The sequence below is a fragment of the Sylvia atricapilla genome, chromosome 21 (genome assembly GCF_009819655.1).
Source record: "Sylvia atricapilla isolate bSylAtr1 chromosome 21, bSylAtr1.pri, whole genome shotgun sequence".
Lineage (NCBI taxonomy): Eukaryota > Metazoa > Chordata > Aves > Passeriformes > Sylviidae > Sylvia > Sylvia atricapilla.
The window spans coordinates 4650035-4675873 of record NC_089160.1 but is presented as its reverse complement, the minus strand read 5'-3'; the positions used below and the strand labels follow the sequence as shown (position 1 = coordinate 4675873).

The window sequence follows — 25839 nt, the reverse complement described above, 5'->3', positions numbered from 1 at the left end:
TGGAAAATGCTACTGGTTTAATTACCATCAGCTGTCCCCTGTGGTGAAAAGAGCTGGTATTTTCATTATGTGAGCTATTCCCTCCCCTCACATGCCCAAGCCCTGAGCTGGGCACACAGAGGCCAAAGCAGCCAGTTCCTTGTGGGGGTCAGGGCTGTCACTGCTCACCCAGAGCACAGGGAGCTGCACATTCCATATGGCAAGACCAGGAACATTACAGCTCTGCAGGCTGTGTCCTCTGGCTCACTACAGTAATTACATCTGACAAAAGGCATCTTAGAACACAGCAACAAGGGCCCAGGCACTGGGAGGATTGTGCAGGGTCCCCCCACTGCTGCCAAGTCACACTGCAGCAGGCACTGCAACTGTCAAACTGCACAAACAGCAGCAGGAGTTGCAGCAATCTCCAGCCTACCTGCAGCTACTCTGTACTGAGTGATCCACCTGCATTTACTTCCTATGACTGAACCTGAAAATAAAGGCAGAAAACTTGATGGAAACTGACAGAAAAAAAGTAACATAGGTAGTGAAGTGACACAACAGAATTCACTTAAACCAAGCTGCTGCTTGTTGGTGTGCACACCCAGCACCCTCAGGGGATGTGATGGGAGTCTGGGGCCATTTCTGCATCACCAACTTTACCTGGCCAAGCAGCAGCACAGCACAGGGACCTCTGTCCTGACTGTGCAGGGCTTTGAGGTCAAGGAGTGAAGAAGGAAGGGGACAAGCTGCTGTTGCTCAGCTCTGCCAGTCCCAGCTAAACCTGCATCTATTTGTTATCCAGGCTGTCTGGAATAGGGATTGAAGGAGCTGGGACAGGAAAGGGAAGGAAAGAAGCTAGACAAACTCCTGAGTTCCTCTGTCACAAGCAGAGCTCAGCAAACATACCTCTGGGTTACACTCCTTGGAAATCACTGACACTGCTACATCTACATCTCTCCAAACAATCAGCCCATGATCCAGAGGTTCCAAAAGGAAGAACCTGCCACTTGGTTTCCTCATTTCCTGAGTGTCTACTGGAAGTGACCTTGCTCCAGCCTCCATCCTGCTGAGACTGGCTGCCTGGTCACTGTGATTAGTCTTCCTGGATCAGCCTGCAGGTGTATTACAGGAACAATTTAAAGACAGCCCCCTTTTTGGGAAAAAAAAAAAATAAACAAATTGAACAAAAAAATCCATGCAGTTAATACAAGTTAGTGTTCCCCTACATATCCTAACTCCTCACCTTAAATCTATTTTGGTATATAGATAGATAGATAATAGATGCTCTTTATACATAGGACATCTGACAAGAGCTACTGCCCAGCTGGCAAAGGCTCTCCAATCTCCTGGGTAGGCACTAACAGAAAAGTGTTGTACAAACTGAGCACCTCTTCACAACCAGGTAGCAACAAAAGGCTGTTATACTTGCAAGTTCCTTCACCTTCTTCTGCACTTGAATCACATCTTGGCTCTCAATCAAAAAAGTCCTTGAGTTTTAAGACTTTCATATCTCTGTTACTTTAATTAGCAAATAGTTCACAGCTCTACTTGTTGACATAAAGAAACAAACCTGCAAAAGCTTTTGGTGCAGGCAGCCTCTATTATTATCTGTTTGTGATTTCTAAACAACTTTGTGAAAACGTTTTTAAAGAGTAATACAGTGTGGCCCTATCCATATCCACATAAATGGATAAATTAGTTTTTATATTTTATGCATAAAAATACAAATCAGCATTATATTGTATCAACTGCAATTACTTTGAGAAGGCTTCTTGAAAAAAGGTTCCTCATCTTCCACATATATGATATAACTTTTGGACTTCTTCAGTAAAACTTTATTTTACATTAATACCTGAGAGTATTGAGGAGAGTGTAAGACAATTCATAAATTTACCACCAACTGCAATGATGGCATTTCACAAAGTGCCTGTAACATAAATCAGAAATTCATTTTATTCTTCATTCACACCAGTATTGCAACAAAAGCCTCAGAAAGATACCATCCCCATTCTGCTTCTTTAAAAATACATGCACAGTATAAAAATAATGCTGCTCTGCAGAGAAAGATTGTCATACAGACTTTAGAAACAGACACTTTAAACTAGTTTAGCACAGACTCCCCACTTACTTTGCTGCTGTTGTTCAAATACAAGCCCTTAACCCTCCTTCTCTAAATGCCTTCTAGCCCCAGCTACCAAAGATTCAAGGTCAACATTTCTCAGCTTTTACACTGGTAAGAGCTTTCCTCCACAGGATCTCCACTATATCAGATTTTATGTATTAAAATTTTCAAGTCAGATTCGAGGGGGTTTTCTTGTTGCCTTGAATCCTGACAGATGGAAAACATTACAGCAGCAGTAATGCAGAGTGCTATAGAAAAGCAATAGCAATTACTGGGTTGAGATACAGACTCAGGGTAGGCAAAGAAGCAACAGCAATCTGTCCCTAAGCAGCTCAATAGTCAACACTCAGCTAGAGATGGGCTTTCCAACCACCAGCAAAACTCCACATTTCATCAACGTGCTCCTAAGAAGCCAACAGTGGCTCCTCTTGCCAGATAAAGTACAACCACCATGTGGTCAGGCAGATTTAGCCACTGCTCTCCCTTGATTTTAAACAATGACTGTTAGTTTCTGCAGCCTTGTGCAGCCTGGATGACCAGATAAGCTTCCATCCTTTTCACCTTTTCTTTGTAGGAGGAATGGTATGAAAATGGGAAAAAGAGGGGCTGGAATCCACTAGAGTCCAGACCCATGGGTAATATCAAAGCAGAGGAATTGTGAGCAGGGCATTTTCCTTTTCTAATCTCATGGTCTTGTGCTACCACAGCCTTTGTTCTTAGTCTTCACCCTGCTTTGACCCCAGTCCACGAGCAATCTGGAAATAACTAATTAATGTGGAAGACAACTACCAAGCTGTTGACTCTCCTTCAAAGTGAAAATGGGAAAAAGTCACTCCTGTTATCACAATAATAGAAAAGAACCTGGAGAACACCTACTGTAACATTCAGACAGGTTTGCAACAGGTACACATCCAGTATCTCCAAGCAATGCTGCATGTTCTAATAACATGGTAAAGACAGTTTATTTTTCAGTCTTTTTTTGGAATGAAACTTATGAACAATGCAAGAAAGTGACTGTGCTTCAAACTATTTTTATTTACATTACATACCAGTAATCTGATACTTAAAGCTAATTCTTCAAACTTCATTCCCTATGTCAACACTAGACTTGATTTCCAGAGTAACAGCCTTCATTTGTAAGCACTTTATGTGATTAATTCAGAGTCAAATGTAAAGAAAATTACACTCTGGTTCTTGCTTTAAGTTGCAAATTTTTAGCACTCTCAATTTTAGCTTTTATGTCATGAGGTTTTTCAAAAAATCTCACAAAGGCCGGCTCATTTAATAAGGACGCTAGAATCTGTTCAAAGGCGAAAGACCATTCATGCTTCCCTTCCAAACTCTGTGCCCTACTGCCTTCAGTCTGCTCAGAGCTGCTTCCCTCCTGCCTCTCTCTGGGCACTTCAGCAGCCTTTTCTGTAACAGCAACTGGACTTTTGGCAGGTGACAGGGGACTCTGCAGTCTTCTGCCAACTTCCTCCATTTTCAGCAGGAGGCTGGTGACCACGGCGATGGCCCGGTACAACAGCTCCTCCTCAGGATCCCCATGGAACAGATTGTAGAGAGTTTTTGAGAACTGGATGAACTGAGACTATGGAGAGACACAGAGGAGACTGTTCAGAGAAGAGCAGCACAACTGTCCTGTCTCACTGCCTGTTGAATCCTCAGTCCAGTGCCTGCTGCTGTCTGGTGCAGCTGCTCTAAGGACAGCATGGACCAGCTCTGAGAAACCTGTGTGTGTCTCAAAGTCCCTCTCTTCATACTTTACAGCAGTTTTCAAAATCCACAGTCTAATAATTGTCACACAGTCTAATGTGAAGATTTGAAATTCAAAGGAATCCTACCAATCCTTTAGAAATATTGTAACAGGACTTAAAGGGTAAACTTTCAAGACAAAATAGACTTAAATAAGACTGAGAGAGTTTACCTGATTCATTCTTGGCAAATCCTTGACGTTTTCTTCTTTTTTAATTAGTTCATCTTGCCATTGCTTCAGATATGTCTGAATATCAACCTTCCCCTTCCCTTTTTGAAGGGAAAGAAGTGAAAAAAAAAAAAAAAAAAAAAAAGAATGAACAAATGAATAAGCAAAAGAACTGGCATATTCATTCCTTCTCAAGAGTGGTGGGGCCAAGGACTTACACAGGACCAGAGTTTACTTCTGCCCTTCTGTTCCCACAACTACACTTATATAAGAGGATAGAATGTTAGCAGCACACCAAGGTTGATGTTGCTTAATATACTCTGTCACCACACACTTTCCCAGTTCTACTCCCCCAAAAGACAACAGTTACCAAATGTACCACCAGGATTCTGTTACCTTTTTCTGGGCTGCTCTTCAAAGAATCAAGATTATCCCCAACAGATGAAACTACAATTTAGGAAAAAAAAAAAGTTACTTATTTTAGAAAAGAAGACCAATGTTTCATTTCCCTTATCAAAAATTCCTTCCTTAAGGAGCAAGACCCTCAATATTCTCAGCACAGATTAGGTTAAGAAGAAACCACATGATAAAATCTGCATACTTTCTATAAAAATAGAAGCCACTGTAAGGCAGATCACAAATGAAACTGCTATCAGTTAAATAATCTATATAATGTTCACAGTTCACAACTTGAAGAGCAGCAGGAACAGTACCTATATGTTGCCTACTTTGGGCAGATTTTAAAAACCAAAAAGGCATCTGTCTTTCCTATAAAAAAGGAAACAGCTTTCAAGAGCATTTGAAACAGATTATTTCATCAACTCCATAAATTTACTAATCCTTTTTCAGCTCACTCGGTCTAAAATGAAAGCAAAGAATTTTTAAACACTTGCTTATGTGCCTCAAAGTAAGTATGGATTTGGTATTTTAATTCTTGAGGCAGAAAATACCATTCCTTTTTGCCCAGGATGCAAAAATGAAACAGCCATCACTTCAACACAGCAACAGGCTGCCTACAATGCTGAAAAATGCCAACCAAATACACTCCTCTATTTCCATGTAAACACCCACAGGCCTTTGAATTCAACCATCTGATGAGCTATCCACAAATTCTGCACAACTTTATTAAATTGAAGCCATCCACAGAAGATCTTCACAGGGGATTTTGTTAACAGGGATATGATTTACTGGATTTACTAATTCTCAGAAGAAAGCTCCCCATTTTTCACAAGATAGATTCCTTCTAGTAGTCTGCAGGTAACACCTCACTCTGGAGCTTACCACCGAGTTGGCTGAAGTGGATCAGTTCTTCTTTTGAAAGATCATCCCCTTTGGAAGGGCTTAGAGAGTCTACTTCAGTAAAAGCTGCAATAAATGATTGAATAAAGTGGGTTCATGGTGCCCAGGCATTACCAAAGCAGTGATAATGATGACAAAAACCAGAGACAGCTCTCCCCAAATGCCACTGTTTCTCACTTACCTGGAGGAATGTGCAACTTAAAAAGAAGCTTGAGTTTGTCAGTGAAGCTTCCATTATACATGGTATCTGTTAGGGGAAAAGGACAGTCTGTTCAACTGGACCAAACTTAAAAACACTCTCTTGACCTAAACAAATACAACCCAGGGAGACAGGAACTGGACATGGGCCCTACCTTACAGGGAGTATAATTAGATATGAAGCTTAAGGAAAGGACTGTCACTTGTGGCTGAGCCTGGGGTTAGCCTACACTGATGAAAGAACACTAACAATGCCTATGACTTACTAAAATAAAACAACAACACCCAAGAAATATAGCACCAACATCTCAGCATTTCCCTTAAATTTTTGTTTCATGAACAATACCACTTTGAAAACAAGATGAAAGGAGCAGAGCAGTGAGCCAAGAAAACTTTCAGCTCCCCAGAGGTATAAGGCATTGGTCATCCTGCACAATCTGTGTCTAAGATGACTCAATATGAAGATTCATCACAAACCAAACAGCCTGGGCAATGAGATCAAACCATTCTTAATTTCTGGATACTCTGATGGCCAAGCCATATTTAAATTTAATCTCCAAGAGGGAATAATTCTGCCTGTAATAAAAATCACACCATTTGGCCCTGTGTTAAGAGGCTAAGTCTCCTTAGCTTTTTGTGTAGTGTATGGAAGGTGCCTTGTGAACGTGCTTGTGTGTGTTTTGCTGCCATACCAAGGACACAGGCAAATTGTTTGAAGTTGATAAGGCAGGTGGAGCTGTCGTCCATCAGTCGGAATGCCCACAGGGCCAGCGAGTCCCTGTTGGCACAGTGTGACCAGGGGCTCAGGAGGTGGCACAGAACCCTGAACTGCTGGCAGTCGATGCGGTACTGCTCGAGGTAAGGCAGGCTGGCGTCGTGGTGCTGCAGGACTGGACTGTTCACACTCCAGTAACAGGACAGGAAATGCTCCTTCTGCAAAGCAAAGAGACAACGGCAGCTTTCAGGAGACAAGTCTGTCTGGGGGAAAGAAGCGAGGAGTTAACTGTGCAATCAATAGTGCAGCTGGCATGTAAAACATAAAGTCCAACCTTTATGTCTATTTATTAAAACCATTTCAAAGTCTAACAATAAGATGGCTGTTTAGTAAGTCAGGAAAATGGCACATTACCTTGAATAATTCATAAAGCTCTTCAAGATCACTAGGACTGAATTTTACTTCTTGAGACACAACACGTAGCTGAAAATTAAGAAAAAAAATAATTAATGTGTCTTCCCTCTTTGGAATAAGCCTGTAGAATAAAATTATGGGAGACTTAACATTTCACTAAGAGACACTGTGCATGTTCCAGGTTTTGGCATGTTATAATTAGAAGTGAGAATAGTACTTATTTTAAAAAGTAATCAGAACATTAGAGATTAAAATAAATAATTTCTAAAAAAAAAAAAAAAAAAAAAAAAAAAAAAGAAAAGCTTAAGGCTAATCACATTACTAGCATACATGGAGCCTACACTATGAAACCCAGGAGATAAAACTGAATTATTTATAACGACATAACATATGGCTTCCTTTAAATGGGCAAATGCATGTTCAGCTCTCAACAGTGAAGCTGAATTGTCATTTTTTTAAACTTTAAAAAAAAATCACAGTTTTTTAAAAAGCAAAGTTTGCAATAAGACCAGCTTCCAACTTCACAATGTACTTTTTTTGTAAAATGAAATACAACAATACCATCTTAGCATAACCACCAGCATATAGTTTCTGTTGCTACAAGCCACATTTACTACAGAAAGAAGCCCTGGGTGGTGGACAGACTGGTATTATCATCAAGTATTGGAAATGAGCCACCGAAGAAAACAGGCAAACAAAGGAAGCTGGCTCACAACCTCCACCTTCACTGAGCAGTCTGAATTGAAAGGATGAGACAGGAAGATGGAGAGCTGCCACATTACTAGACATTCACACAAAACACAGACAAAAAACAACCCCTGTTGAATGCACCACAATAACCTCTTCAGTGGCAGTAAAAATGCAGGTGCTAAATTGTTCTTCTGTATGGTGCTCTATGCCTCTAAGAGAAAAGCATTACCATCAGCAGATAGAAATATAGGTCAGCCTGTTCCAATGCACACAAAGTGTGAGAGATACGCCAGCCTCTAGAAGAGGTTGGCAGTGGTGTTATTTGTAACGAGACCAGAAGGTCATGCTGTGATTTACAGCCTGGCAACATCACAGGCCAAGCCTCAGTTAACAGACACCCTGCAGACATGAGGGCCTTCAGTATAAAATCACAGCTTTGGCCCTGGGAACTGCAGCTCTTCTCAGAACCTTCCAAAAGGGAATGAATGTTATCAAGCCACTCACCACGTTGTGCTTGGTTGTAGTTTCCAAGGTCTGGATCACATAAAGCCTGTTCCTGCAGCGCAAGCTCTCAACATCCTCATAGCGAATATCACCGTACCTCTGGGGAGAAAAGCACCATTCCATGCACTCAGCTCTTGGGACACACATCTAAACAAGGGCTTTTTTTTGTCTTTCTTGCATCTAAGCACAATACAGCATGGACACAAGGGGAGATCACAGAAACTCTGAGGAAAAAATAATTTATTACAGCACTAATGTTATCCTTAACCAGTGTAACTTTTAGAAGTCCAAACCTTTTCACTTAAACTCATTTCTCTCATGAACACCTGTACAGTTTCCCATATACATTGTTATGTCAAAAGTGTCTGTAATGTGCAGTAACCAGTCTCAAATTAGTATACCACAAAGGTTGTTTCTGCTGTATTTTGTCATTTAGTTAACATATAAATAATGTGAATGAGGGATGGTAATACATGACCTGTGATGAATCTTGGGAACTCCACTTAGGACAGAGTAGAAAGCACTTTCCCAGCAGTTAAAGACCCAAAACAACAGAAAAGCAAACTTATCCCATCACCTGTAAGGTTTTCAGCAACGCTCCACAAAATACAGGGCCCAATTTCTACCAATCCAGACAGATTTCCTACCCTAGTTTGTGTGCAATGCAACTGCACTATTTGAAAGTAGCCCATGAAACATTAACACTGCACAGGATGCAAAAACATGACCCACAAGAAGACACATACTTCATTTGACTCCCGGATCAGATCAGTGATGTCCACTTTTGGATGGTCACTCTTTGTGTCGCTGAGGCTGGAGCCCTGCTGCACAGCTGGAGGTAAAGGACTGTCTTTGTTAGTGACACTGTCAAAAAATCTGCACAAAGCAAACACATGAGAAATCAGCAGGAACCAGTTTGTCACAATGGAACAATTAACATTGGCATCTACTGAAGAAAAAGGGTGCAGAGAATGGGAAAAAACAAATAATATCAGAGTCAGTAGCACAAATGTGCTGTAATAGTAACAAAGATATACAAACAAGGGAACTGCCCACCCAAGAAGGCTGCAGAGTTTCTAGCCTTGGGAGTTTTTAAGACTGAATTTGAGTGATCTAGTGCTAGCAGTAATTAATTCCCTTTTGGGTGGGAAGTTAAACAAGACTCTTTCCAAGGTCTGTTCCACTTGGCATTCCCCTGGTTTTCTAATCCATATAGCAAGGTTGTACTAACTGGGACAGAGAAAAAGGCTTGTCCTGAACTGTGAAAAAGACAATCTTAACTCCCCCAGATGTATAAGCTAATGCCTGATCTGTACCTGCTTATCCAACATAACCAACCTAAACAGATCCAGTGGGGAGGCCAGATTTTACAATAAATGCTAGATTGCATGGTATCATAACAAAACCTACATTTTCCTCAAGAATTCTGTAGCTCTTACCCCTTTCAAACATGCAACATATAAAAGCCTCACAAAACAGAAAATTTTATCATCAATTATTAAGTTGTAACTCGTTAACTCCTATAGCACAGCAATTTTGCTGTTCTAATACTCCATGATACCCAACCACAGCATCAACAAGAGAATTTAGTTAGTGAAGAAAAAACTGTACAAGTTTTGTTTGCAGTATGTCAGTTTAAAGCACACTTCACTTGCTAACATAGAATAAATATCTCATCATGATTGAACTTATCACATTTTTTTGGTCTTATTTTTTTAAAACCATTAACAGCATAGGATTCAGCAGCCTAAATTACAAGAACTAAGCTGAAGAACTTGCTGCCTCTAAGTTGATGCATGAACTGTCTGGAAAAATCATAATGTGCTTTAGATAATCTCATCAAGGCAGGCTGCCTTCTATACATATATAAATTCAAGATAAAAAGCACATTGCTTTTTCTTTAAAATTCACAAAATAGCTCTAATTTTAGAAGAACTTGAATATAAGATGGAATTTTCAGAGAATCCAAGCCCACTTTCCAGCCACCTCTTCCAGATTTTCAGCCTGAGATGAACACTAACTCCTCTGAAGCCTTTGGAAGCCTTGGCTAGATGTCTTCTCAGCTACCTCAGAGTGACTTATCTATGTGCAGTTATAGCAGCTGCTATGTAGCCTGAAAGAGTAGCAGTTACACCAATACCTGTTGAGAACAGTGACTGCTTCTGCATCATCCTTACAAGTGAGCAACTTGTCCATGTTGTATTCCAGCACTGCAAGGCCCAGCTGCAAGATTGCCTTTATTCCATCATAGAAGAAACAGTCCACCACATTGACTGCACTTTCAATTGGCAGCACACTGATAAAAAGGGTAAGGAACCAGGAGAGAGAGACCGAGGAGAAAAAAGTCATGTCCGTCATGTGGTCTGTCAACTGAGGCAGGTGAACCCTGATGAGCTCCTCAAACACTGCCTGATCTACCAAGGCACCTGCAGGGAAAGGATAACAAAACCACCACCCAAATCTTAGCACAGAGAAGCACACTTCTCAGAGCACCAGCCAGAAACAAAGCTCCTGTCCTAGTGCAGCTCTGTTGTACAAGCACACACAGGCTCAGCTGCACAGAACCACTGGCTCCTTCCCCCATGCATGGCATCAGAGCCTTGAAGTGTGTTGGCACCCTGGTGGGACCATGGCTGCTTCCAGTGACTCTCCTGGCAGCCAACACCCTCCCTCTGCAACCAGAGAGAAACTTCCCACCCCGTTTTCTTCTAACATATACACCTGTAAGAACTGCATACAAGATCAAAGTCCAAGTCTGGACCTGAAATAACTCCTTTTCCTTCATCTAGTTTCTAATAAATAGTATGAATTGCAGTTATAATTCCAAAAGAACAGTATAATAGTCTAACTGGCTATTTACTGAGTAGTTATGCCTAGAATACTGACCAGATCTGAAAATCACATCCATGCCTACTTAAGGAGTCATGGGATGTTCTCTGCATCCTCCATTTTCTACTCCACAATACAGAAACAAATGCAATGGTTCCTCTGCACTATTCAGAGTTCAGCTCATTCCTTACATTTCTTCTGAATGAATAATCACTGACATTCAATACAGGTAGACATTCAATTCAAGGCAGATAAAAAAGCAGATGGATGTTACCAATGATTCGGCGATTGAAATAATCAGGGAGCATCCTTTCACACACAGCAACCAGAAGCCAGAATGCTTCCTCCTCTTTAGCATACAACAGGAGCACTGATGTCAGAATATTCATTGCCTGCAACATTCAAACAAGAAAGGAAACATTTAAGAGAAAAGACAGTCAAAACACAACTGGCATTATTTTTTAGAATTTGTATTTCTGAAAGCACTTGGCAGCACATTTCTGAAGTGCTGGGATCCCCTACAGCCATATCCAGGACAAGAGTTTTACTTCTGTTATTAAATACAGAACAGAGCATCTAAAGTACATAAAAATATTTTTAAGTGCTATATGTTTTGTTAGAATGCAAATGCATCTGTGAGATGGCCATGACAGCATTTATAAACGAATTCATGTACAATGTAAAAACTAATTTTACACAATGGCATGAAATAAGCAAAGTAAGTGAACCACTAAGCAAGAAATCATTACACATTTCTGTGACAGATTTTATGAGGTGCTACCATACTGCCATCATGAGCTAGTATTTCAACAACCAACACTCAAGACTCTTAAAACCGCTATACCTGACAATATCCAATTTGTGGATTCCTGAATGCATAAGCTGTAAGAACTCTCCTGAGGGCAGAAATTCCTGTGTCACTCTGAAAAGCAGGATGCTCAGGTAAGGAGCGACGTAAATCTCGTTCAATTTCATCAGTAGCCAAAGTGCATGTTCCTAAGGACTTTTCCACCAACTCAGTGTAATAACCAGGGTTGGATGCCATATCATTTACAGCACCTGCCAATACATTGCATTGCACAGTATTAGAGGACAACAGGAAAGCAGGAATTTGACTGTTTGCAATTTGTATAAAAATTCTGGTGACTACTGAGGTACCTGAAGAATCTCCAGCTATTACTGAAGTGACGTGTCAGAGTAATTCTACTAAAATTAACAGAATCACTCAGCAATGAAAATTGCCAATGATGGCTCCCCAAATGAACCAATTATACTTGTTCTGCAGTACCTGAGAAGAGGAGCCAGAGTTCTCCTCTTAATGCCTCTGGGATGCCTCTTACAACGAGGTCTCGAGTCTTCTTTGTTCGAAACATACTGACCCCATGGCCCCGTTCTGCAAACAGGATGTTCCACGACTGCTCCTTCATTTTTTCTTTCAACTACAAAAAGCAGAGGATAACAAGCATTAAGGATACTGGTAGATTCTCCTCGGGTTTCAGAGAACAAAAGGAAATTTTGCTCCCAGTTATATTCATATAAACTGGGAATTACAGCGTTGGCATCCATATTGATGTGTGAAATGAGCGCTGAAGCAAATCAGAGCAAAATCCAGCCTATGCAGAGCACAAATATAGCATAAAATGCCATCTCATACATGACCTACTGTTCTTTGAAGTATGTTTATATAAGATGAGACAGAAGGTAGCTCTAATCCAGCATCTCATCTGACAAAAATCAACAAGTGCCACAGCACAGGAAGGTCACACAGACATTTCTCTGGAGTAAAGCAATTGTTGAGCAAGTGCTCCAGCTCATGTGAGGATCCAGGGCTCAGACAGGGTGAATGTAACCACTACAATTTCTGCAAGAAGCACCAGGATTTAACATTGTTAAAGCAATTAAAGGTGCTGAAAGGAAACGGAGATTTTGTTCACTTTTGTTCAACATACTATAAAAAAGCAGTATTTAAAAATCTGGACTCCCTTTTGTCCTGCCCAAAGGGTATTTATTTTCTGGTATTTCTAATATAAATAATTACATATCTTAATTTACTCAGTTGTGCTGGAAGACTTATTTTGAAGTAAAACCTGTCTTCTTGCACACCCTATAGAGAAGCAAGAATTGGATGTTCTGCTGCAAAAACAACTACATAAATATTCTCCAGAGCATAACTTTGTTTGACAGTGGTGGAGAACAAGGAAATAAGAAAGAAGTTAAGTCAGTTTCTTAGAACATTCTCCTTGCTCCCAGAGAGTTTGTAGTGACTTTGTATCTTGAAAATTCAGATGCAAGTGCAACATGTTCACTATCATGAAACAAACAGCTAACTCTCCCCTGAGGGGTGGAAGAGCAGGAGAAATTACCTCCATGAAGATAAGGCATATCATTATTAAACAAGACGAGCAGAAAATCAAATGGAGCTATGAAGAAGCACCCTGTGGATTCCAAATACAGAAAATGCAGATGAAAGAAGACTGGCAAAGCCCCTGAGAAAATCAGCAGCCTGGCTGGAACTCATTTTGATATAGTTCACTCCTTTCCAAATAGATCCCAAAAACTGTTGGCCATTTTATCCCTTACCATTTTAGAGTCAAGGTTCTCAGCATCCTGAGGATGGTAGACAGTCATCAGTGCTTCTGTACTGACAGTTTTGCTGTTATCTCTCTGGCCCATCTTTGACTGTCCTGCAGCAAAATCCTTTGGACTGTCAGCAGCAGAACCAGCTGCAACCTTGGAAAAAATTTAACAGGGATACTCATAAGCAACAAACAATCCTCCAAGAAGCAGCACTGATACCAGACCATCACCGTTCATGATATTAAGTTACAGGTGCCAGATACAGACTTCTGAAATAAATTAACAACAGCAGTCCCTGCTCTGCACAGTTGGGCTTTCAGAAGGCTGCACTTGGGGGAAAAAAAAGCCATCTCTCAAACAAAAACTAAGATTGTGGAAGGAGAAATATTCATAATGAGAACTGAGAAATGAGGACAGGGAGGCCTGACCATCCATCAGCACCAAAAAAACCCATTCATACAGTGAACTATATAGAAAACCTAAGAGCACTTTAAAACCAGCATTACAGCTGGAGTTGTTTCTCAAAACCTGATGGAAAACAAAGTAGAAGGACCCAAGCTAGAATGCACTCACAGTAGCACCACTGCCCAACTCATTCTCTTTCACATGGGCAGAGTTACTTCTTTTTCCAAACCTTTAAACCAGAGGTACGTGTCTTATTTCTATGAACAAATTCTAAGAAGCTAGAATTGCCAGAGCAGTTACCTCAGCAGTTATGATGTGCTGTGGACTTGCAGTTGCATTGCATTTCATCCTCAGCTTTGCCACAAGCAGCTCAAAATCTCTCACCTCTGTGAAACGAAAAGCTGTTTTCCCTTTGGTGCTAATGCTGACCCCTCTGTTGGCTGGATCTGTTTTATCCACCCCTGTGACCTGTGGAACCAAGGACACATCCATTAAGCAAGGAATTTTACCTGCTTACTTATAAAAGAGAAAACCTGTTAAGAATATATGTGTAAATGAAACAGTGTCTGAAGCACACAAGCAGACCAGGTAACACAAGTTACAAACTGAAAGCTCAATTGCCTGTAGCTATTTTACCAAAAGGCACTAAGAATTATGCGACAGATTTTTGACAGAGTACCAGAAATCTTCTAAAAGGTTTTTCCCAGCTGTGAGAGCTTAGCTTATTTGAAAACCTTGTCTCCTTCTACCCACTGAAGCAGCTGCTCTTTTTCTTACCACCCAAAAGCAGAGAAAACATGACTTTTGTAAGTAATCAAATGAAACAAGTTTTACAAGACTAAATTTCCACTGAGAATACCCTGTCAAAGCAGCTGTCATAACACATGACAGTTAGAGCTGACTTTAATTGCCATGATGGAACAGTTCCAGATTAGAGCAGTTAAAACACTTTAATGGTGCAAGCTCAAGTGTGACAATCATGAGACTGGCAGTGCTGATGTATTCATGTTGCTAAAGGTACAGAATGGAAAACCACTGAGCACATTGTTATAGGTAAAGAAGGAAAGACCACTGAAATGAGGTAACTGCAGTCCAAACAGTGAGGGTCTGACAGTCCATAGGAATAAATTTGGAGCCAGCTCCTTTAACACAGCCTCTTATGTTGTGGAAGTCCCTATTGCTGGCAGCATTGTTTATAGATAATCAAATAAATTGTTTTATGTAGGTGGGGAACACCAAGTGTACTGCTGAAATTAGTACAGCTCACCCCCTGTGTCAGGTATCTTGTGTTAGGCAGTGTGTACACAGAGCATGGAAAGCAATTACAGAGCAATTACAGAACCTGGTTTATTTGTAGGCTATTGTAAAATGTATCTGGTGCTGATGAAAAGCTTTTAACACTGGAAGACTGAAATGTGGCAATGTCCCAGATCACATGAAATCAAGACAGGAATGAAGAGAGCTGGTTGTTTTTCTTCCCCAGAAATTATTCTGCAGTGTGCTATAGTACTCTCTAGAAATTCCAAAGCTGTGCCTTTTGCTGTAATTCTGTCCTTACAGTCTGTTGAGATTATCAGCTGTAATGGCATTGTTACTTGCTCACTTGACAACTGGATTTTCCTACAGACTTTTGAACAGACAGCAGTGCTCAACTGCTGCAAAAAACTGCCCTACTGAGCTAAGAAACACACCACTGCAATTACTAACCTTCAAAATCCTCTACCCACTACAATTCTTTACTTCTTACCTTGAGAATGTCTCATTAACTCACCCACAGGTACTAAGCAAAAGTACTTTTTTATTTTTCATTTAATAAAAAAAGTATTAAAAAATTTGGATTCTGTACCGAGCTACAGAAATAAGAGTAAAAAGAAAAGGGAAAAAGACAGAGAAACAAATCTGAAAATTTGCTAAACTGGCATTAAACCATACAAGTGCAAAACTGCTGGTATAACTGATTTGTAGTTTGCATTACCTCTCTCAATGGAATGATTACACTGCACAGGCTGCCATCCTGGCTGGCAAAGCAGATGTAGTTTTCTGAAATGCACATTTTCCCATGGGTGTTATAATGACTGAAAGGAACCCATAAGAAGCACTCATGGACTTCCTTCAAGGACTCTTCTTTAGGTAGCCTGAAGAATGCACTGAACTGCTCACTGTGGGCATGGCTCTCCAGGCCTCTGGATTAAAAACAAAACACGTTGGTAGAAAAGAAAAAATAAAATAATTTTTAAATGTCTTCACAAATATGAAAGTTAAAAATATCTTCAGAAAAGAGTAAAGCATCATGCACTCCTCTCCCAAAATCTATGGGGTTTTTCTTGAAGAGGCAACAAAGGGCAGGACCACACCTACCTGTAGATCCACTTAACAAAATATTTAAATATGTCACTAAACAAGACCAGATACAATAATGTTCTCACACAGTAGAGCACTACAGGGCCTACAGGTAGTGCAGAAAGATACCAATAGCATAATGTGCTCTGTTTCCCCACAGATGAGAATAATCCATTTAAAACAAGAACAAGTTTGGGTTTGATGGAGGGTTAATTAGCTAGAAATGTAGCACTTGTTTAAATATCTGCCATGGGCTGATTTTTCACAGATACCTGCAGCCAGAAATAATGTTTTGGTTGGAGAGCAGTATCCCTCTCCAGCATTGCTACCAAACTGAGGAATCAAAGGGAAAGGAAGGAACTTCACCATTCAGTTACTGATATTCATGTCTTTCCCACCACCCAAAACAATGGTGTACCTCAGGAAAGCCATGCACCCACGTGCAACTCACTGGTTTTATCACTCACCTCCAGGGGCTTTCAGAAAAGCCATGCAGTTATCATTTACACATGTATTTTAAATGATTTCTTCCCCACCTTATCATTCCTCATCAGGTACCTCTGGAGATACTGTAGCTCTAATCTGAATTTTCTAATCCTAAATGCTGCAAGAACACCTTTTCAAAATTCAGACTAATATAAACCTTTTAGTTGGAAGACTGAAGATTTGATCACCTCCTGCCTTCATACAGACTTTAGATTCTGCCAAGTAACAACAAATTACAATGCTTCACATGGCTTTGGGACAACATTTTAATGAGACATTTGGTTAAGAAAATACCAGCTTTGCTGACGTTTTCCATCTCCTCAAGACCAGGATTCTCTTCCTCTTTGCCTAAGCAAATAGGGGTCCCAGAATAGACAAACTATAAGCAAGGCATTACCTCTTGGTGATCTGCAGAGGGTCATGAAGGACTGGATCATTCTCAAATGTCTCCTTGTCAAAAAGTCTCCTAACTGCATAGTTTGCCAGCTGCTCCATGAGAAGGAATGTTTCACTGATGTGCAAAAACATGGAAAAATAATGATCTTCTCCACGGGAGCACACATGAATGCTCTCTGTCAGGATCACGTTGGAAGTTTTCTCAAGTTTTGATATTTCATCCCAGGAGATGATAAGTTTTACTGAAAATAAAAATGTAAGGACATGTGAGACATGTGAGTTCTCTATATCAGCCTGTACTAAAGAAGAAATGCAGTTGTAGCAGCACTAATAGAAAATAATTAAACAACGTAGTCAAATGATAACACACTTGGAAAGGACTACAAATTAATAGGCACAGAATGTATTCTCTCCATATTTCCTAAAATTAATTCCATTAGAAAGAATTTTACAGAAAAACATTAAAACACACACCATGTATGACAGCCAAAGTTAACATCACCTCTTCCTTGCTCTTATGTGAAAGTGCAAACAGCAAACAAACACCATCATACAAGCCAACCCTTTCAACAGCTCACCAACAGGGCTTCTTAAATTAAATCCATCATGTATTGGCATGTAGAGGAACTGTGCCTTTTAGCTATGGCACATCTCAATACAGATCAAGATCAGCTTTGAAAGGATCCTATTTTCTGTATGTTTTCCATTTTTTCCCATAAATACTGTTACAGGACACACTATTAGAGGCATTTGTTTGGGCATTTCAAACTAATGTTACACAGGGAAAGAAAGAGTTATGTGCAGTTATCACCAGTGTGTTGTGCAGCCATGTGCATTAAGCCTGTGTGAAGAAATAACTGTGCTCCTCACAGAGTTAATAATGCAGCATGGACAGCTTTTAGCTCCAGTCAACTTCTGGAAGTCTGCCTCCTCTCTGAAGCTTGAATTAAGGAAACATAATAATGGGTATTGTGTAGTATGTTACACAAATGTATGTATGTCCATAAATTATGCTGGCAGTTTGTGCTCATCTCTGTTGACATCTGCTCACATGGCAAAACAGCTCCCATAGCACACAGGAAGAATTCCTCCTCATCTGAGAGATGAGCAGTGAAGTATGAAGAGACACAGCTCAGCATCAAGGCTTACTTACTTTCTGCTCCAAGCAAAAATGAGTAGAAGCTAAGGAAGTTGGTACTGAGATAGAGCCACCCCTGACAGGGCACTCTGCCCTTCCAGTAACTGCATGAGTAGTAGGTAATCAACTTCTCCTGCTCTGGTAATCCAAAACACTTCTCAAACTTCATAAGACCTTCACGAAACTTCTCAGGATCATCTTCTTTTACAAAAGAATCTTTTCCCTCTTCAGCAATCAAACCCTACAACAAAAAAATCACATCACTTTATGCACATGTCCATGTGTGGTTGTCATATATGCACCTGCCTGCACACAGCACAGTGTTCTGAGTTTTAGAAGAGGAAGAGGAGTCTGAGGATCAAACCATAAGTCACAAATTAAATGTGCTATTTCAGAATTATCCACCAAGTCTCCCACACAGCTTAGGCAAGACACACATTCCTGTGTCTCCTCTTCTCAAACAGATGTGTTTTCCTCACTCAATCCCAAGAGTTCTTGGGCTAAATATTTAGCATATACAGAGTGAACAAAAAATAGATCATATGCTTCCCAGGCACTGTTAAAATTATTATTAAATAATTTATCAACAGTTTTAGACCACTGTCTAAAGGCATTTGATGTTTCACTTACCAAGTGAGGATAGGTCAAACAACCTTAGTTGTGGGGCAGAGAAACAGGAACAGTGGCACACGTTCAAGTTAACAGTCACATACTATTCAATCAGAATATGCAGAATTACAATGCTGTCCTTGAATAGTCCACAGAGGATGAATTATTCATGTACAGTTAAAGCAAAAAAACACTTAGCCTTTGCCAATTATGCCTGTTACTTACTCTTATCTTTCCCTGGACAAAGCTCGTAATGTCTTCATTTGAATCAAATACTGATAAAGTCTTCATAACATTGTGTTCTAACCACTCCCAATGTTCTGTTATTTCTTCTCTGCTGGATCCTATTGAAAAAGAAAGCACTTTAAATTAGGACAGACTTCAATCATTTTACCAAAACTATTAATCAAGAGAATACTTAGCAAACTCCCGAGTCGCAGAGTAATTTAGATACACAAGACAAAATTTTAAGTCTTAAATTTCTTGTTACCTTTTGTGAACACTGAAAACATATTCAGTGTACATGAAACATGTACACACTGCTTTGTTTTTATCTTTCAAGTCCTTTATGCAGCTCTATTTCTGGCCTTTAAATCCAGAAGCATCTCATCTTTGTCAACATTCTGTGGCTCAGTGCTGAAGCCTGAGCTGGACCGACAGTTCCTTCCTCTCAGCAGCACCTCCCCAACACAGACAGCACAGCAACATCCCCAGTTTAACAGGCAGAATGTGGAAAATGTGAGACCAAACCCATGAGGCTCAGCAGGAAATTAAATCTGTGCCTTTGATAGCCTCAGCTTTGATCACTGGCCCACAACAGTTTCCAGAGCAGGACTTCAAGAGTAGGGCCTGCTGTGCACAATCCCCAGCACGTGTGAGGGTGTAAAGCAAACATTCCTGTACCCAGGGAGGCAGCAAGGACTGACATGACACGAGGAAACCCACAGGGTTTCAGCAAATTCAATACAGAGTCAGTGCTTTAAAGACACTGACTCCCCATCAGATGCTGGGGGGACAGGGAGAGTGAAAGAACTTACAAAGGTTTCAATATTCCAGAATATAAATTAATGGGCAGCTTCATCCTCCACAAGATTGCTCACCAATCAAAGTAGATCACATGCTATTGACACCCTCAAGCAAGAACACACCTTGAATAATTACTTTTTTCTCAGCTTAATTTGTAAAGGGTAATTAAGCAACTTTCAGTGGACTCCACAGAATTAAAGTGGTCCTGTGAATGAATAGAAATTGCTCTAAATATAGTTAAATAGTCAGACTGCATTACACTGGGTGGATTTGCAGCAACACTTTACAAATTATATGAAGAGTAATTAACATAGCAATTACATTGCAGAAGTAATTCTTTTTCCAGACTACACATGTAGACCAATTATCTGAGTCACAATGGGAATCAGAGGCACAGAGGTGACTCAGGAATAATGAAACATTTTTGTAATTGTTTAAATGGTTTAGGAGTACTCTCTCAGACCCTTAATAAGTAATAGCAGGAACAAAGTGTTGTCCTTTCAATTTCTTCAGAGAAGAAACAATCTAACACAATTAGGACAATTACATTATGGAGCTTTCTGTTGCAAAGCATATCTATGCAGGACAAAATCTATATAAATTCAGTCCTAAAATGAAGATTACCCTTTGTATTTTCCCAAGGGTTGACCTGATGGCAGTAGAGTTCCCCAGAGCACACTTCCAACATACATATTAAAATACTTTTTTGATAGCCTGTCACCAGGTCTGACTTCTTCAGAAGTGGCCCTGAAATGTTACTTATTGTCAATTCACAAACTGTTCAAATTCTTTAAGGCTGCCCTTTTAAAGTGACATGCAATTACATTAAATTAAAGCTGCAAGAACAAATCTGTATTTACTTTTCCATTCCCTATTGATTAATAATGCAACATGAGGAAGAGATAGAACTTTCCTACTACAAGAGCATCAGATACGAGAAAGCATTCAGCTCTGACAATGACTGTGAACCTGCATGTTTTAACATGCAAAGAGAAAGTAAACAAAAGTATTAGGATAAGCATCTACTGTTATTCCTACCCACACACACTTTGGAATAAGCTGACCCTGGGAGTCCATCCTGAGCTGTGTCGAGTTATTCCTGCACCTTACAAAAGCAAAGACTGTGCCTCTGTCATTGTAACAGTGCCCAAAGGCTTTGGTACCTGAAGAACTCCTGCAGAAAGCAGGAAATCAGAAGGTGCAATAGGAAGAGTCCATAGATCTACTATGTAAAACTGGCACTACACTCTGCTGTCGAGCTCAGGCATGCAAATATTTTTAAACCATTCAGAGGTCAGGTGAGCGAGCAATGATGTGAGAGGATTAAGCCAACAATGGATGGCACAGTGTGCAGCCTCCTTTGGCACTCCCTGGCCCTGGCTGCCTGCAGAGCACCTTGGGCTGCCTGCAGTGCACCTTTAGCTGCAGAACACCTTGGGCTGCCTGCAGAGCACCTTGGGCTGCCCCTTTGGCTGTCTGCAGAGCACCTTGGGCTGGCTGGTACCTACCACAGGCAATGGACCAGTACACCTGGGAGTCCGGGGTCTGATGCAGGATGCGGAACGGGGCGACTTTGGACGTCGAGTCCAGCACTGCATCCAAGGTTCCCACGAGGAGACCTGTTGTGTCCAAGGAAATGTACAACCACGGTGAAAGTCGAGTTTTGAAATGCACACTCCCCTCTGATTCGTTTCTCACGGAAATTCCTTTCTGCTGCCCAAGTAAGGGCTAGTGAACTCTGAGAAAATAAGCAGCACAATCGAGGAGAGCACCAAGTGTTCCCAGAGGAACTTCTCTGGGATGTGATATTTTGATCCAGTAAAAGCCATGAGGCACAAGTGAGGGTGAAGAAGTTTTTTGAGATGACCCCTGTGGGAGTGACAGCCATGCAGTATGTGAAACCAGAGCACAACCAGAAATTTAACAGGTCAGTCCCAGCCCTCAGTGAGCATAAGCAGTAATTGAACTACCTCTTAATTAGTCATTTACTGTTGTTCTGTTTTCCAGGCACAGGAAAGAGCCCCTGAAGACCATATTTGGCTGTCACTTCTCTGCCACTAAGTATTGAATTAGCTCCTGTTAAACAGAGTTCAGATAAAAACATACTAATTTCACTAAAAAGCCAAACTTCATCTCTCCAGAGCCAAGACAAAAATATTGTCTGGGAAAATGAGGATGCCTTTTATAATGACTCAGAATTATTCTCTCTCACTGTGCAGTAATAAAGACATTAGCTACGATATCTCAATTGATCCTTTAAAGCCTAAAAATCAGGAAATTCTAAAAGAAGAAAAGTCAATACTGAAGAAACAACTGAAACTTTTGGTTCCTGATGCACCATAAAACTTTTTCTTGTTACAATAGAAACAAAAATACAATCAACAGGATCTTATGCAGTATTCTGTAGAAGCACTAGATTTAGACAACTTCAAATGCATCCCTCAAAAGTTATTTTGGAATTTTTGGGTTGGCTGCTTTGGTACTTTGGGTTTCATTTTCTTTCTATTAACTCCCTCTCAAATTCTGAAAAATAGAAATTGTGAAAGAATACAAGGAAACAAAATGAGGCAGAATTGACAAGTTCAGATGTTCATCCACAGAGCATGGTTTTCCTGAGGATACACTTTCAGCATAGAGCCTGTGCGACTACCTCACTGTGGCTATTCAAGTTTCAAATGTTTTTGCTGCTCCTCAAAAACATGGAAGTAAATAATTACAGAAAACCACAGAAAAACCCCTCCAAAAAACCCTCAAAACCAATAACCAGGAAAAAGCCAAAAACCAAACCAAACAAACCCCAAAACACCAAAAAAACCACACCACCAACCAGAGCAGTACATCTCTGGTTTTGTCTGCAATTAACAGATTGTAAGTGGCTGTTGGAAAGTAGAATTATTTTGTAGTTCCTGACTGAGGACAGACATTGAATAAGTAACAACATTTATGTCTGTTGAAGCAGCTTTTGCTTACTGAATGAGTCATGATCTCAAAGATGGCTTTGCTTCAGCAAACACTGCATTATTTCATTCACAAATCCCCTAATAACATTTTCTGCTATAATATAGAGTACAAGGATATTATTCATCATTTATATGGCTAATGCAACTCAGCTTGAGCCAATGGTTACCACAGGGCATTAGAAAGCAGCACTCCTCAAAATGCCATCACAGCTCCTGTCCCCTTGGAAGGTCATCACATTTTAGACACAATATGTAGCTGACATAATTTCAGATCTTCATTAACCAGCAAATTTCTCATTTGATCCCTATCAAGGCTGAGGACCTACAGCAAGGAAGCCACACCAAAGGCTCTGTGTGCTTAAACACCAGCAGAGATAAATGATTTCTGCCCAGACCAGGAAGTTTGGAAAAGCTCACACCTTTGTGCTGCAGACTGGGTCAAGCTAGATCCCAAGGCTCCTCTCTCATTCTGCAGTTCCTACCAAAACAAATTTAAGTTTGTACAAAGATCACCAAGTATTTTTTAACTGGTCCACCATGGAATTTTGTTAGAGACAAGGTTCTTGCCATTGACACCCACAGCCAATACTTGGCTGAGCAATCCTTAGGGGAGCTCTAAAACAAAGAGAATGAAGTGTAAAGCTAAGCAGGGAGGGAGGCAAGGCTGAGCACAACCAACACAAAGTATTTCTGTACCTTTTTACAAGTTATCCCCACTCAGAAGTGGATAACAGCTCCCTGTGTCGTCTAAAGATTACAAATTGGTCAGTCCAGAGGGGTCACACAAACAAATCCAACTGCAGACCCCATTCTATTGCTAGGACAGCACCAGAATTCCCAGCCTTCCTTCAGGTAAGCACCTCTGTTGACATCTATCTTTTGCTCCTTTGTACCTTTCTCCAGGTACTGGCTGCTCCCTCAAAACTTCCCTCCTTAAAGCCTGTCTTCCCAACGGCACTCCTGTATTTTTGGGACTCCTTTGTCACGTCCCCATTAGTGCTTTTCAAAGCCCACCTTTCTTTCCACTGCTGTCCTGAGGCATTGTCTCCCTGTTCCCTCCTTCCCTCCCAGCCACCTCCAGCCCTGCCTCACCAACTGGAAAAGGCTCTCCAGGAGAACAGGATTGCACTGGAACATTTGGGATGATTTCATAACACAACAGCTGTGCTTGGCTTTTTCTTAAAGGAAGTGCTAATTTTCTCAAGTGACATGCAGCAATAGCAAATTAAACCCAAATCATGCTGGCTTATACCTAGGAGGTTTGAATACTTCCAAACCTGCAAATTCAAAAGTAATTGCATTTTTATGCAACTGTCCTGTTAATCTTTCTCAATCACAGTTTTAATTCAAGAACATCTCACTCCTTCTGTTCCTGTCCAGGGAAAAATGTAACTTGCACGGAAGAATCTGCAAGAATTTACAAGAAAAGTTACAGAAACAAAATATGCAATGCCACGTCCAAAAAAAGCATTCTACAGCACCTCTCCCATCCAAGTGCTTTTCCCACACTGTCAACAGCCTCCAAGGGCAGGAGAGCAGTGACAGAAGCCTCCCCTTCACCAAATCCCCAAGGGCACTTGGAGGGCCCAGCTGTCTATCCAGCTGTGAGCCTATCAGGAGGTTTTCAGAAGAACAACTTATTCCAGTTCTCACTGTTCCACTTTAGTCACAGGCCTTAAATGAATTTTATCATGCAGAAAGTCAACCTTCATAGCAACTTGGTTTCCTTGGCTTCCAAATATATCAAGGTAGAGAACAGGGAATCATGCCTGATCCCCACAGGACTTGCAAGCTTGCAATCTATCATCCTTGGTTCTGAGCCAAAGCCTGACATTACCTATCTGCTTATAATACTATGATATGCACAGTAACCTGGGTTTTTGGGATGGTTTCTTTTACATTTTTCATGTGGTTCATTCAGATGTCAATGAAGAATGCTCCACCTCCAGCTGCCAAGGCCATTTCTATGTCTGAAATTCACCAGCCAGAAGTCTGAACCTTGTGGTTTTGCTCAGTAAAATTAATAAATGCTTCCACAAGACAAATATGCTTCATGTTTAACACAGCTTGCTTTAGGATGACACGAATTAGAAGAGCCTGGAAAACCTACAGAAATGCAAAACACTTGAGAACCACATCCCACTGAGGAATGACTTCATTCCCTGTAGCATTTCTCCTTGACAGGGTCAGTGCCAGCCTATAAAGGAGTCGGTTCTAGTCAGAATAGCTGTCACCATCACAGAGGTCTCAGCAATATCTGGAGCCCCCGCAGTGCCTGATGATACAAACAGGCAAGAATTATAAATAGAAACTCAGCTCCATACCTTGAAGTTGTCATGGAATTAAGTTTATTCCACGATGGCCAATTCCCTGTCCCACCCCTCTGTCACGTTCCTGTCCCACCACTGCTGACAAGCTCCATCGAATCATCTGCTGCCTTTTAAAACAAGCAATCGGAAATGCCTGAGCAGGAATTCATCTCAAGCCGCCCCAGATGCACGAAGAAAAGGGGATTTGGGAATGAGCATCTTGCCAAAGGAAGACAGATCAGCCCTTCTTCAGACGTGTCCACTTCCACCAAGCTGCCCATGGAGCTGTGCCGGACTCCGCTGGAGCAGAGCTTCTTCAGCCCGAGCCGAGGTGATCTGGAGTCACTCGTTTCCAAAGAGCTCCCCGGTGACCGGGGATCCGGAGTCACTCGTTTCCAAAGAGCTCCCCGGTGACCGGGGATCCGGAGTCACTCGTTTCCAAAGAGCTCCCCGGTGACCGGGGATCCGGAGTCGCCCCGTTCCCACACAGCTCCCGGGGATCCAGGGCTCCAGCCGCCCCCAGCCCGGCCGGGTGCCCGTCCCCGCCGGACTCTGCTGTGCCCCTCGGGCCGCGCCACCCGGGGAAAGGAAGGCGAGAATCGCCCCATGAGAAACCCAGCAAGGTCTGGGGCTCCAGGACTCGAGCAGGCGCCCTGCTGCCCCTCTCCCTGGGGGTCTCGGGGCCGACAGACCCCCGTCCTCCCGCTCCAGCCCTGGCCCGACCCTACGAGGACAGTACCTGCCAGCCCGCCTCCGCCCTCCTCGCCATAGCCCCGCCGCCTCTGCAGCACGAAGTACTGGTTGGAGCGCTCCTGCACCCACAGCTTGAGGGCATTTTTCAGCAGCACCTCCTCGGGCTTCAGCCACATCGCGCGGCCCCTCACGGCACAGCGCTTCCCCCGCCGTGCCCGCCCCG

At 41.5% G+C, this 25839-nt stretch overlaps 1 protein-coding gene across 2 annotated transcripts; it reads right to left on the bottom strand.

The window, feature by feature from the left end:
- Nucleotides 1–1917: 1917 nt before the first annotated feature.
- On the bottom strand, nt 1918–25839 carry TBC1D8B (TBC1 domain family member 8B). 2 transcript variants are annotated; one of them, XM_066334045.1, is made up of 21 exons: nt 25663–25832; nt 21163–21273; nt 18854–18972; nt 18035–18260; nt 16883–17123; nt 15635–15842; nt 13960–14127; nt 13258–13407; nt 11966–12116; nt 11522–11736; nt 10952–11069; nt 9989–10274; nt 8595–8724; nt 7849–7947; nt 6655–6723; nt 6218–6458; nt 5509–5574; nt 5310–5393; nt 4425–4475; nt 4032–4129; nt 1918–3695 (listed from the first exon to the last, which is right to left on the bottom strand). In XM_066334045.1, exons 1-21 carry the CDS (start codon nt 25790–25792, stop codon nt 3285–3287), a joined length of 3372 nt encoding a protein of 1123 aa, XP_066190142.1. In that variant the 5' UTR covers nt 25793–25832; the 3' UTR covers nt 1918–3284. The 2 variants fall into 2 exon arrangements, with proteins under 2 accessions (XP_066190142.1, XP_066190143.1); XM_066334046.1 differs by lacking the exons at nt 1918–3695; nt 4032–4129; nt 4425–4475; ... (2 more) ...; nt 6218–6458; nt 6655–6723 and having other exon boundaries at nt 7858–7947; nt 8595–8680; nt 25663–25839.

Coding starts and splice junctions, on each gene's coding strand:
- TBC1D8B (XM_066334045.1), bottom strand. CDS start 25,792: ATGTGGCTGAAGCCCGAGGAGGTGCTGCTGAAAAATGCCCTCAAGCTG. Junction 11,070..11,521: donor CACAAATTGGATATTGTCAG/GTATAGCGGTTT, acceptor TGAATGTTGCAG/GCAATGAATATTCTGACATC. Junction 6,459..6,654: donor AGCTTTATGAATTATTCAAG/GTAATGTGCCAT, acceptor TTTGCTTTGCAG/AAGGAGCATTTCCTGTCCTG.